Below are 13,385 nucleotides of genomic sequence, written 5' to 3'. Positions count from 1 at the left end.
ATATTTTTTTTCTATTTTTTTTTGAAAAAAATCTAAAAACATGTTTGTTTTTTGTTTCAAAAATATTTTTTTAAAAATAATAAAAAATATTTTATTTTATTTTATTTCAAATTAATTTTTTTATATTTTTAAATTGAATTGATATCAAAAATAAATTTTAAAAAATAAAAAAAATATTATTTTAATATATTTTTAAATAAAAAATATTTAAAAAATAATTGTAATAAAACGAGAGAAAAACAAATCAAAATAAAAAATTCAAACCCCAAACCCGAAACGGGCTTTAAGCAGGCTGGGTTTTGAACCTGAAATGTGGATTTAGGTGTAAAGTTTAGGCCTATTGCCTTGCTTTACCCGAAATCCAAAAATCATAGATAGCAGAAAAACACGCTGAAGCTGGAGCCCAGACGATAGAAAGCGAGGCGAAGGCTAACCTCCCAGAACCATGGCAGCTGCTGCTGCTGCAAGGACCTTGCTTTACTCCTCTCACAGCAAACTCTTCTTCTTTCCTTTTTCAAATTGCAGCAAAAAACTACACAGACCCATCATCAATAAGAATCCTATCTTCGTCCCTCTAAGGTGCTTGCAATCAGCCCAGCAAAATGCCTCCACAACCCGTGACCCAATGCGCAGCCGTTCCAGCGTGGTCGATATCCTTGAAGAAAGGGGCTTGCTTGAATCCATCACCAGTGACAATCTCAGGTCTATCTCTACTACAAGCACTCTCAAGGCTTACTGTGGTTTTGACCCAACTGCAGAGAGCTTGCACTTAGGTAACCTTCTGGGCATAATTGTTCTCTCCTGGTTCCAAAGGTGCGGCCATAAAGCTGTCGCCTTGATTGGCGGCGCCACCGCCAGAATTGGAGACCCATCTGGGAAAAGCCTGGAAAGGCCAGAGCTTGATGCTGATACTTTAGAGAATAACACACAAGGGATTACCAATGTTATTACAAGAATCTTGAATATGAATAGCAGCAGTAATGTTAATGGTGATGGCAATCATTTGAATTCAAGTTCTTTCTTTGTGGTTATGAATAATTATGATTGGTGGAAAGAGGTTAGGTTGCTTGATTTTTTGAAACAAGTAGGGAGATTTGCAAGGGTGGGGACTATGATGGGCAAAGAAAGTGTAAAGAAGAGGCTTGAATCAGAGCAAGGAATGAGCTATACTGAATTCACTTACCAGCTTTTGCAGGGTTATGATTTCTTATATCTTTATCAAAATGAGGGTGTTAATGTTCAGATTGGAGGGAGCGATCAGTGGGGCAATATAACTGCTGGTACTGAACTTATTAGAAAGATTCTTCAGCCAGAAGGGGATGTGGCTTTTGGCTTGACATTCCCTCTTCTATTGAAGAGTGATGGCACTAAATTTGGGAAATCAGAGGATGGTGCCATTTGGCTTTCACCGTCCTTGTTATCTCCTTACAAGTTCTACCAGTATTTTTTTTCGGTCCCGGATGCTGATGTTATTAGGTTTTTAAAGATACTTACTTTCTTGGACATAGAGGAGATTGATGAGTTGGAGAAGGAAATGAATAGACCTGGCTATACCCCCAACACTGCTCAGCGGAGGCTGGCTGAACAGGTCACTCTTTTTGTTCACGGTGAGGATGGACTTAATGAGGCTCTCAAGGCAACTGAGGCTTTGAGACCTGGAGCTGAGACCAAGTTGGATTGGAAGACCTTTGAGGGCATTGCTGAAGATGTGCCTTCCTGTTCTTTGGCCTCTGACCAGGTTCTCAATATCTCTCTTATCGATCTTTCTGTTTCTTCCGGTCTGCTTGATAGTAAATCAGCTGCCCGCCGTCTGTTGAAGCAAGGAGGGCTTTACTTGAACAACAGCAGAGTTGATAGCGAAACTAAGAGAATTGAACCTCAAGACATTGTGGATGGAAAAGTTCTCCTTTTATCTGCTGGCAAGAAGAACAAAGTCATTGTACGAATAACTTGACTACTCTTGTTGTTGCATAGTTGATTGTTTGCTTTAAATTGCTGTCCCATCTTTTGAGTTCTCTGCAGCCTTCCCAAGCAATGAATTTCATGGGATAGAAGACACCAAGGATATTTAAAAACAGTATTTCAAAAATTTTGCACTTATTTATCACCTCTTCCATGACAGGGTGTTGAACTATGATCTTGATCAAGTTAGATGTATAACCTAAAATCAGTATTCTCTGCTACACAGTTCATGTCACCCACTTGTTTTCTCTTATTTATAACTCTTAAGCTTGTAATTGCAGACGGTAAGAAAACTACTTTATTGTTATTCGTGTGTTTTTGGGTTTAGATTAGATGCTAGAGATGTCACTGGTTGATTGGTGCATATTTTTTGTGGATAGATAAGATATTAGAAAGCCTATTTCATGGGCGTTGGAAGATTACAAGAATGGAAGTGACATTTCTGTACACATTTTACCTTTCTGGCTTTCCATAATTTTCAAGAGAAAAAGAACGATCACCATCCTCTGCTGAGTTGGTTTCTGGCAGTGTGCATTAGTTATCTTCCCCTTTCTGGTGCTTGATTTCAATTGAGTGATGGGAGTAGGATGGGTTGAGGATGGAAAGAGGTGGTAGTATCACAGCACCCTTGGCTTCTCCAGATGTACCTGCAGTAGGATGTTTAAAAGGACAATAACTATGATAATGAGCTGTCCTAAATTAGAGCAGTGTCGACGATTGTTATTTTGTTCCAATTTCATGTTTTTAGGTTTTATCCGGGCACTTTCTGATCCAGTAAGCTAGTTGAAATTTCATTGTCTGCATTTCACATGGAATTTTTCTTCTTTTTGAACAAATTGCACAGGGATGTTGAGACTTCGATAGAAACTGAACCTTTTCTTTCAAAGACACTTATCAGCAGAGTCTTCAATTTGAGAGCTAATGAGCCTGAACTTCAACGTTTATCTTGATAAAAATCAAACTCACTCCCTTTCCCATATTCAGCCTTTTCTTGGAGTTCGTGATTGCCAGGAACGAGAAATTCCTTGCTTGCAGCCCGCATGGATAGACCCAGATTACTATAAAATATTGGGCTGACAATGGAAGTGGATCACATGCTTGCGTGTGCCTTCTCATTTTTCATGGTACCCCATAATCAATGTTATTTAGTCCCTAGATTCTGGTTATTTATAGAATTTTCCTGCAAATGATTCTTAGATCTGGTTGTCTGTTGCAACTCCACTCACAATAATCTTGACTTTCTCGATTGTGATCAATTTCCTGTCTATCCTGTCTATACAGGATATGGCTTCCTCCTTTTATCTCAATTTATAAGAATGATCCCACTATTCTAATCGGATTTTGTGGCTCTTTTTATATTGCTTACAGCATTTTTACATCAGTTAAAAAGCAACAGTAGTCACCCCAACCCATGTTTTCGCTTTATGGATTGGTTAAATAATTGTTGGTTGGTTTTTATGGCTCTCTTCCGTTGCTTTAGTACCTGAGAAACGCTCTTCTTTGACAGTCTTCATTTGTTTAGGTACTGCTAATATTTGCCTGATAATTTGATGCGTAATCCATTGATACGATCATCTTTTCCATGCTTTTCCATGGTGCTGGGCGGCTCAGGCCCCACCTGCTCCTGTGACAGCCATGAATCTTGGACTCGGCCCTTGGGACTGACCTTGAAATTTGTAGATTGTTGTATTGAATGCGTCGCCCTATAGCACATGCACATGCAGAGTTGCCGAAGGATTATATTATGTTTCCTAAACTGGGGGGCTGTCCTCCATGTTAATGACCAGAAAAAGGTGAAACGATAGGATCCATAAATTAAATATTATTGAAACATAGGGTTCCATATATTAACAAATCAAGGTCGTAAAAGCGTAAAAGCGGTGATGGAGATCTATCATGTCATTTTCATATCCTTAGCAGCACTTGGTAGGTACAGATACTGATGTATTTAGCTACAGTTTGTGTGGCAAGATTTAAGGATGTAGGAAACTGATTATTGAATCACCAGAAAGCAAAGCTTAAGCATGTGACAGGTGAAGCCATCATATTTCACAAGATTCACTGCCTCACCCACCAGAGAAGAAGAAATCACCCATTATTCCCTATGCTTATTAAACCGAAGTGACCCGTCCAGCCGAAACATGAGATGATACCAGCAAATGGATTAATAAAAATAGCAGAACCTGTTCTAATAATTTGAATGAAGGAAACTAACTAACAGCATCATCCCTTCTTTACTGTCCAAATATATGGCTGCAGTGCTACTGACGGCAAGTAAAAGGCTTCTAGCTAAAGAAGTTTAAATGTCATGGTCACGCTTGCATTCTGGAGGGAGAGAAGGAAAGCGAACACGATCCGTGCAATAGTTGTAGATGGTGTATTTTTTGCGAACCCACCCGAGTTTCCTGTATTGAGCGGCATCAAGATCTCGGAACTCCTTCTGATCCCACCAACGCTTACCTTGTGTCTCACAGAACTTGGCATTTACCGACGCCTCACAACCGTCAATGTGGAAGCCCTTGTAGGAGGCTATGAAGGGAGCCTTGGCCCAGTCAGTCTTCTCCAAGCCACCCCGCGTCGCCCAGTCATCTGCATTCCAAAGGCTTGAGTATATCTTCATAGGTTGGTTGAATGGGAACTTCAATCCTAAATCTTTGCTGTTCTTGAACACTCTGATTGGCACGTCATCTACAAAGAATCTGCAGATAAAAGAGGGAAGGTATCCCTTTGTAGGGTCAGACCAGAGTTCTTAGGAACAGATCAATAGAGGGCAGCACCAGTAGGAATGGAACTTACACGATCTGGTACATGTTCCAAAGTACAGAGTAGGCGTGGTATCCCTTGGTAGGATCAAACCAAAGATAAATTCTCTGCTCTTTGTCTCCTTTCCCTCCAGTATACACATTTGTTTGTAAGATGTAGGGCTGTCCTGTTCTGTTTCCCAAGAACTCAAAGTCTATCTCATCATGCTCATTGGTTTGAGAAGATAACTACACACAACAAAAAAAATTCAAAATTTTCAAACAGAAATCCAATTACCTAAACAGGGAACAGACAAGGAACAAGCTTCCTCTATTTCAGATTCACAAAATGACTTGGAAAAGGAAGCAGTACATACATAGAATGCAGTCACAGTTCCAGCAGAATCCCCTGGAACCATCTTTATGTGCATGCTAAAGTGACCAAACAGGTAAGAGCCTTTAGATTGAAATCCAGTCCCTTTTGTGTGTACATGCGCATATACACATGAGAGTTAATACATAGAAGATAAATACTTAATAACAGAAAAAATGGGTGCAATCTACCATGAAAAAAAAAAGAAATCACTTGCATTGCACCTGTGAATTTGTCCAGTTTGAGCTGAATCTCAGAACCTCCATTGATGTATTTGATGTGATCGAAAGCCCAAGTAGGCGCATAGTTGCGGCCGAACGGTACATCCAAAACCTGTTTTGGTGAAGCACCCTTGGTTACGGTAGCTAAAAGCAGGAAACTTAAGCATACACTCCACAGAAAAGAAGCCATCGCTAGCAGGGGAGACAAGAAGCCTCAGTGCATTTTCCAACAGATTGGTTCCTGTTGCACATATTTATAGTCAAGTCTTTAGGCACCCCCGGGAGAGGTGAAGGGTAGTTTAATACTATTATAACCTTGGAAAAATAAATAAATAAAAGAAGAAAATCAAACAAACAACGTTGGTCGATACTTCGGCCTCCAACAGCGTGAGAGTGTTATCTTTTGACGTAGAAAATAGTTGAGCCTGCCCTGGTAATCTCATCATTTGCCAATAATGGAAGGAATCCAACGTGGTGAGAAATTGATAACTGATGAAAAAAGATTTTATCATTATATTTTTTATATATTTTTTTAAAAAATACTAAATTAAAAAAATATAGGAATATAATTTTTCTGAATTCTAGATGTGTTGGGTTAGCACGCGCCTGCACCAAACACGTTTCAATCAAGATGGGCTAGGTCTAGCGCTGGCAAAACTTCGCCACACCAGGCCAAGGCGTACCCTAAACATGGCCGAATTCGCTACGCCCATGGATTCAAACATAATATCTGAATTTAACACCATCAAATTTTATAGATTTTTACATAAAATATTAGATGAATTATTTATCAACAAATATGTTTAATTAAATAAGTTTACACTTTACCAACATAATTAAATGTATTAAAGTCTCTCATGATCTACCATGTTTCTATTTTTTTGCTAAATAAAATAAGTAGAATACAGCTCACAATACAACTCATTTGCTAAATAACATAAGTGGAATACAACTCAAAATATCATAAAAGTGAAATTAAACTTCAGTTCCTCCTCTCCATAAAAAGACAAAACTCATGAGCTATAAATATACTATGAATCATTCAAAATAAAGATTCATAATCTTCATTCTCTACTGCATATATATTTTCAGATATCTCTTTCTAGAATATTATTATATTTTATCTTTCAAAAAAAATACTTATTTAAATATTTAAAAATCTATATATCCATCCAATAAAATCTTTTACATATAAATACTAATTACAAATCACATTGATCTATAACACCAATTAGAAGCTATCCACCATATTGATTAAAATTAAAAAAAAATTATTAGAATCAATTAATCAATCAATTATATAACTCAAAAACCGTTTTCTAAGTTACTTCGATTCCTTGAGACATCTAAGTTACTTCACATCATCAATTTTCACAACAACGTTTCCGGTTACCATAAAATTGGAGGAAAAGCAGTTGAGATGTGAAGCAAGTACGCTTAAATTTTGGACAACAAAGTTAATGAATTCACATTACTAGGATCTGATTGGAAAGGAAAGCCCGAATTCTGTCTATGAATGAACATGTCATGGCCACACGTGGTGGTGTAGCTGTAAGCTCTATCTTTTGTTTGCAGAGAGAGGTCCATGGATAGTTGGGCACGTATACAAGTAGCAGCCACCAGAACAGCCAGACCGGTGGTTGCCTTGCCTTGCCTTCCACTGTCTGGTCCCCTGAATTCGGTTGGCCTTCTCATGTGCGCGAGACAAGTTTTCTACGTCGCCTTAGCAAAGTTCCAAAGACAAACGACTTCCTTTTTTCCCTTTTTAGAAATATTTGTTTAGAGGGACAAGTTTCTCAATGATAACAAATAAGAAATTTTTTAATAAAAAGTAGAGGGACTAAAGTGAAAGTATAGATATTTTACAGAGCAGGCGGGCAAGATGAAAGACCAGTTCCATTACTCTCTTAGAAATCTGTATCCTGTTATCCTTTAATCTTAACATAAACTAATGTGGTTGGAATGCTCAATCAATCCACCGAGAGAGGAAATCAAGGAATAAATAATTAATGACAATAGATAGATCAGAGCACGTGAGCTGGTTGTGTGAATTGCTTTTATCAATGAGATAACATGGAAGGAATACACACTGACACTATGTAATATAATATAATAAGTGAATTATATAATATATTGTTTTTCGCTTGAAAATATATTAAAATAAATTTTATTTTAATATCAGTATATCAAAATAATCTAAAAATACAAAAAAATAATAATTAAAACTAAAAAAAATCAAGATTTTTTAAAAATACAGTTAAACCATGTCAAGCAACACCAAGGAGGCACCAGGCTGTTAATTAGTGAATAATTTACTTATGGCTAATCTGGGGCACATCACCAGCAGCTGGTTTTTCTGTTCCTTCTGGGAGATGGATACCAGCAAAACATGGAAGCAACCAAATGCTAATCAATGTTGTTAATGGGAGCTTATGGAATTTAAGAATGGATTCCAATTAATCTTTATATAATAATTAAATAATCTTATAGGAGGACTAAGAAGAACGTGTTTTGCCTAGGATCTGACCTGTGTGCATGCTTACCGCTCGCTAACCTGATCGTCTCTGCAAATAGAAGCTGGATTCCAGCGATCCGCATGGTTTGGTATATTTAAAATGCTAGAAACAAGACGCAACTCCCAAATCCCAAAACAGATACAGCCTGAGCAATATAAGTGGATCTTGCACCAAAGCAAATTAAAAACAAATAAAACTCCCCTTCCTCATCTTGCTATCCATTCTAGCTCTTAATTCTTTGATTTCTGCTTGTTCTAGGTTTGTTCCCGATAACCCTTCATTAGAATTTAGATATATTGCTATTTATTTTATAACATCCAGTGATCCACTACAAATTAACAAGAGCATGTAAATAATATTCCTGTTAAAAAAAACAAAGCAAGCATAATTGATAACTTAAACCAGAACTTCTATTTGAGACGAGCTGAGACGATAAGGAATGGAAAAGGACACTATAACGAGTCGATAATAATATATTAGCCCTATCCCAATGCATCAATAGTTGGAAAATGTCATAGCATGTCCTCTTAAAACCCAAAACAAAATCAATAACTTTACAAGAGAGAAACAATTTATTTCCTATAAGAAAGATATGAAATAATGAAGATGTAACACAACATGTAGCAAAACTATGTGCAGTAGAAAAATCTTTATAAATGATCCCAATTGCTATACCAAAATCAACAGTCTCGGCTTCATCTAGAACAACCAGTGTTTCTTCTTTGGCTTCTGTGGAACAGGAGCATCTGATATTGGAACCAGGCATCTTAGTACAAAATCACATTGGTCCTTTTCATTTAAGACCACAAAACCATTCGAATATCACACCTAAGAGAATTAATTTTATTTTTTAAACTAACCTCGGATTTCATACAATGAGTTGTAGTGTACCTCGGACCAGAAACTCAACCACAACTCTGCATCATTAAGAATTAAAAGTAAACGAGGATGGTAAAAGTACCAAGTTCATCAAGGCATTTATAACATCTTTAGTAAAAATAGAATGTTTAAAGATAAATGCTTTCCCAAATTCAAAATTTAGAGCTATAAGGCCTCTTCATATCTTTGCTACTTCGTATCCAACAACATTGATAAATTAGCCAGAAGTGCACATTGGAATCACATACATGGGCTAAGGTCCTGTAATTTTATTTTATTTTTTTTACATTCAAAAACATGGGCTACTAAATTTATTTTTCAGAGCTGATAGGCTTTTATTGCCTGCTCTTGAGTTGCAGGAAGCAAAAAAATTATTAAATCCTGCAGAAGTCAGTTGGATTGAATCATAAAGGTTTTAACTTGAATACAAACTCAATTCCGACTTTCAGAGAGAATTAATTCTCTGTCAAAGTAATGCAAGTGGAATGTTCAACAATATCAGAGGTTTTACGACAGCCTACAGAGGCAGTTCTTACCTCGTTTTGGTGGCTGGTATTGTGGCATAATTTCAATGAAACAGGTATCTCTAAAAGATGTCAAAAGGCATATCTTAGCAGCAAACTGCATATAAAAAACCAGAAATATAATAAAAAGCGGTGCTGAAGTATGCCAAATGGTACAACTTTAGCAGCATATCATAAAGTGAAGCTCACAGGGAAATTGGGGCATTTAACTTGACAAAATTTCAGAAGACATTTGCACCATTCTTAAGCATTGGAGTGCATGTGTTTATTAAAATAAATATTTACCAATCCATTCCATCAAAATAACATTTTTTTCTTCCTTATTCCAGGCTTAAAGAATTGCAGTACGACAATTTCTACTGTTCCACCAGATATTTAACCAAATGTTTCCATCCAATGGCTAATTTCTCCAGGTGCATATTTCATGATCCATTACTAATTTCTAATTATATTCTATTTAGTGTAAGACTGTGATCCCATGCTACATAAAACAACACAACAAGATATTTGTTTCAGATTTGACTATGGAAGCCCTAAAACAATCTCAACATCAACATCTTGTATAAAATCAATCCTATGGTGAAACAAGCACAAAGTCAGTCCTAGACAGCACAAGAGAATCAAAGTGAGGGAGAAGTCTCTATGCTATTATTATTAATTAAGCTGTCATAAAACACCCAAATCTTAAATCCCGCCCACCAATATTTCAAGTGCAGTTTTGATAAGCGGATTTAAATTACATTAAATTAGAAGGGAGGAAATGCTATTATTTGCAGTATTACCTACGCTATATTGTCATTATTCCATCAACCCTTTACCCAATAATAGATAACCATATGATTAATAAAGTACTTCATGAATGAGAATCTGAATAACTGTATTCCAGAAGCCACAAAATTGTTGCAATTAAAGGGTAGCTTATCAACCTTCAGTCCGATCGACTACGTTTACCTCTTGATATAGGTAAATCAAGGAGAAAGAAAAGCAGCAACTCCAAAGGAGAAAATGCAACTGAGACCAACATGATTGAATACAGTCTCCACGTTTCTCATCACAATAATTTCAAGTAAAGAATGTTAAAACAATGGTCTAGTCCTCTAACACCCCAATGATGCATCATAATTACGAAATTAGTGAACTGAAGGAACTCATAACAGTTTGAAAAAAAGATACTCGACCTTATCAGCAGCTGCTTGTAAGGTAACATGGTCCCCCCATTCACCAGACCTGCATTAGGCAGTTAATTACAAGAAGAAAACTGAAATCACTAACAATAAAACTAAAACACAAAGTAGATGCAACCACAAAGTACAGGTCAATTGCAACAAAAAGTAAATGATTCTTAAGTAAGCATACTTTGCCATTTTCTTGCAATAACGTTTGTACTTCATCGGGACATGGCCTTCGTATAACGAGCGGTGCTCTTTCAGCTAAAACAGGAAAATGAACCAAAAGAAAAGGTAAAATAACATTAGTGTTCACTGTTGAGTCTTTTGCCTTGACAGATGGCTAACCTCTTTTGCTATTGCTAGACTAAAATTTGTTGAGTCAAACAGATAGAACTTTCTATGTCAGACCATGCATTTGTACTCGATTGCAGATCTTGAAACTAGACATGAGTGTGAAATATTTTTGCTATGAGGAAGAGCTATCTTAGTTATGAGATTCTTCTTCAAAATGCTTGAGATTTATAGAAAATCACAGCTTGAAATGGCAGTTGGGTTAGGATCTTCAAAATTGTACAAGGAGAAAGTGGTCCTGGTCTAATGAGAGGCACATGATGTTGATTGTAGCAGCAGTGAGAAACTAGAGGCATGCAAGACATAGAGATGACTGAAGGTGCTGCATTGTGGGTGTTTGTCCTGTCAGCGAGAAGGTGACTGACTTGACAATCAGATGTTTGGAGATTACAAGCAGTTTGATATGCTGAGGTAATGCGGTGCAGTGCTAGTCTGGTTGAGTGCCAAAGACGATAAGGTAGCAATGGTATCATGCCTGCACAGAACCTGCCAGATGGAATCCTAAAGTAGTTAAAATGGCAAACTACCACTTACTTTTGAAGGAAGGTGGTGGTGGTAATTGTGCAACTTAGAGGCTGGTTGGTCATTGCAACTCAAGCGTGCTGCTAACACATGAGAAACAACACATTGCACAATATGGGGAAGAGGCCGAGAGATGAGGTGGCAGTAATGGTGGTAACATCAGAACTACTGGCATGGATCTAAAGTTGGAATTTAGCAGCACCAGCAGCAAGGCCAGAGGAAAGGGATGTGACATGTGTCCATAATGAAGCCAACATGATGTCCTTAATGGCCATTTCATCCTCCCCTCAAAGTCCTGTTCTTAGACTACGAAGTTTACATCCCATCAAACATTTATTTATCATTCCTTTACTGTATTGCAACAAGAGGTTGGTTCGGTTCTTCACTTAGCAAAAGCACTAAGATCACATGAAAAGGTTTGAAATTAGAAGCCCCAATTCAATTTAATTCTGATTTTAATGAACCAAATCCACCTTTCAGAGAAATCTATTAGGCACATCAAAGAACCCCCACCTGTTTCACAACATCCTTTCGAACATGCTTGTGATGCTCAGGTGACTTGAACATCTGCTCTGAAAGTGCACGGAACTGCAATAAATCAAGAAGGGAGAAATCAATACTATTTCATCAGGCCAAGAGCGAGAAAACACTTCCACGTGACTTCTAAAGTCAACATACCTGACAATTTCCATCCCCGGAAACCTTCACTTCACATAAACCATAAACATTTAGCCTGAAAGAAAAACATTAAAAACACATTATCTCTGAGCATCTGCATAATAACAAACTCTAGCATTAACCCAATGAGACCCCAAACTAAATAGTACTGTTTTAAAGGAAAATTCTATTTGATATCCTGAACAGTCTCCAGTGTAAAATACTAAAGGCTTGAAGCTAGTCGATGAGATTTACCAATTATTTTACGCGAGCTGAACTCTCAGAACATAAACTCTACCAACCCCCCCCCCCCCCCCTCTCAGTACTATATTTAAAAGCTGTGCTTTCCTTCCAAATGAGAATCAATAACTTCTCATTAAACCTAGAAGTAAGAATTCAAACATTTCCATGCAAGTGTATGAGTGCTGTCATTTATCCTAATCATGAACCAAAAGAAAACGACATTTTATCTGCCTTTTGGCGATTGGTTACCAAATGCAGGACATACCTTTGAAGAAGCCTTTGATGATCCAAACTGGCGTCGCTCAGGTTGGGAATGTAGGAATTTATCCGCGGAACATGCTGAACATTTAATTAAAATCTTATCAAAGCCGAGAAACAGATAGATCATGCAAAATCATAAACAATTCACGGACATTTGCTAACTCTACGAGTATTGCACAAACTCTTCTTGAAAAAAATAGATAGAGAATCATTAATTAAATAGATAAAAAAAGGCATTTATTAATTAATGGAAAAGTGGGTAAGTTACAGGAACAGGTGCAAGGTTTGAAAGGCGTTTAGCGACTCCTCCATCTAGGTTGGCATACTCCTCGGTTAACACAAGAGCAATCATCCGATCATCCTCATTATCATGCTGACTGCTCAAGGAAGTTGAGCTGGAAGATTCACCCACGCTCCATGTCCCATTTCTCATGCTGAAACGGCGCAAACACTAACCGTTCCTTCTTCACCTACCTTATGGCACAAGGACAACTGAACTGCCTGGTAGAAAATCATTAACATTTAACAGATTAGAAAAAATAAAGAGGCAGTATATCTGATGAGAGAAATTTGTTTGATTTACAAGACATGTTGATGTTCAATTATATAATATATATATATATATATATATATATATATATATAAAGAAGAAATTGATAATGGGAGAAAGAGATGGAGTTGTGGAAGAAGAAGAAGAAGAAGAAGAAGAGAAGTTACCTGTATGTGTTGGTGAAATGATCTGGTGTTGGAAATGAAGGGAAGAGATTAGAATTATGTGCAGATTTTCAAGCATTGACTCATTAAACTTTTTTGGCTGGATGATATCGTACGGTTGTTGTTGGTTGATGATGTAATTCGCGAGGGAGTTGAAACCTGAAGGCTGAAACCAAAACAAACAATATATCGTTTATTTTCGGGTATTCGTTTCCGGTTATTTTTAAAGTGTTATATTTTAGAAATATATTA

The 13,385-nt window shown here is 37.1% G+C and overlaps 3 protein-coding genes across 3 annotated transcripts; 1 reads left to right on the top strand and 2 right to left on the bottom strand.

Moving 5' to 3' along the window:
* The first annotated feature begins 372 nt into the window (after nucleotides 1–372).
* Nucleotides 373–2,269, top strand: LOC18105304 (tyrosine--tRNA ligase, chloroplastic/mitochondrial). The gene has a single exon (XM_024585618.2). It carries the CDS (start codon nucleotides 446–448, stop codon nucleotides 1,952–1,954), a length of 1,509 nt encoding a protein of 502 aa, XP_024441386.1. The 5' UTR covers nucleotides 373–445; the 3' UTR covers nucleotides 1,955–2,269.
* Nucleotides 2,270–3,830: 1,561 nt separating this feature from the next.
* LOC7466286 (probable xyloglucan endotransglucosylase/hydrolase protein 5) lies at nucleotides 3,831–5,805 on the bottom strand. The gene is made up of 4 exons (XM_002320365.4): nucleotides 5,301–5,805; nucleotides 5,081–5,181; nucleotides 4,759–4,952; nucleotides 3,831–4,661 (listed from the first exon to the last, which is right to left on the bottom strand). Exons 1-4 carry the CDS (start codon nucleotides 5,485–5,487, stop codon nucleotides 4,262–4,264), a joined length of 882 nt encoding a protein of 293 aa, XP_002320401.1. The 5' UTR covers nucleotides 5,488–5,805; the 3' UTR covers nucleotides 3,831–4,261.
* Nucleotides 5,806–8,253: 2,448 nt separating this feature from the next.
* On the bottom strand, nucleotides 8,254–13,304 carry LOC7466285 (OVARIAN TUMOR DOMAIN-containing deubiquitinating enzyme 12). Its single transcript, XM_002320364.4, has 10 exons — nucleotides 13,137–13,304; nucleotides 12,688–12,920; nucleotides 12,424–12,497; nucleotides 11,937–11,991; nucleotides 11,772–11,846; nucleotides 10,573–10,646; nucleotides 10,395–10,443; nucleotides 9,229–9,313; nucleotides 8,674–8,730; nucleotides 8,254–8,559 (listed from the first exon to the last, which is right to left on the bottom strand). Exons 2-10 carry the CDS (start codon nucleotides 12,850–12,852, stop codon nucleotides 8,513–8,515), a joined length of 681 nt encoding a protein of 226 aa, XP_002320400.2. The 5' UTR covers nucleotides 12,853–12,920; nucleotides 13,137–13,304; the 3' UTR covers nucleotides 8,254–8,512.
* Nucleotides 13,305–13,385: the final 81 nt, after the last annotated feature.

Source organism: Populus trichocarpa, chromosome 14, assembly GCF_000002775.5.
Source record: "Populus trichocarpa isolate Nisqually-1 chromosome 14, P.trichocarpa_v4.1, whole genome shotgun sequence".
Lineage (NCBI taxonomy): Eukaryota > Viridiplantae > Streptophyta > Magnoliopsida > Malpighiales > Salicaceae > Populus > Populus trichocarpa.
The sequence above is the reverse complement of the archived record's forward strand: the minus strand, read 5'-3'. Positions and strand labels throughout refer to the sequence as shown.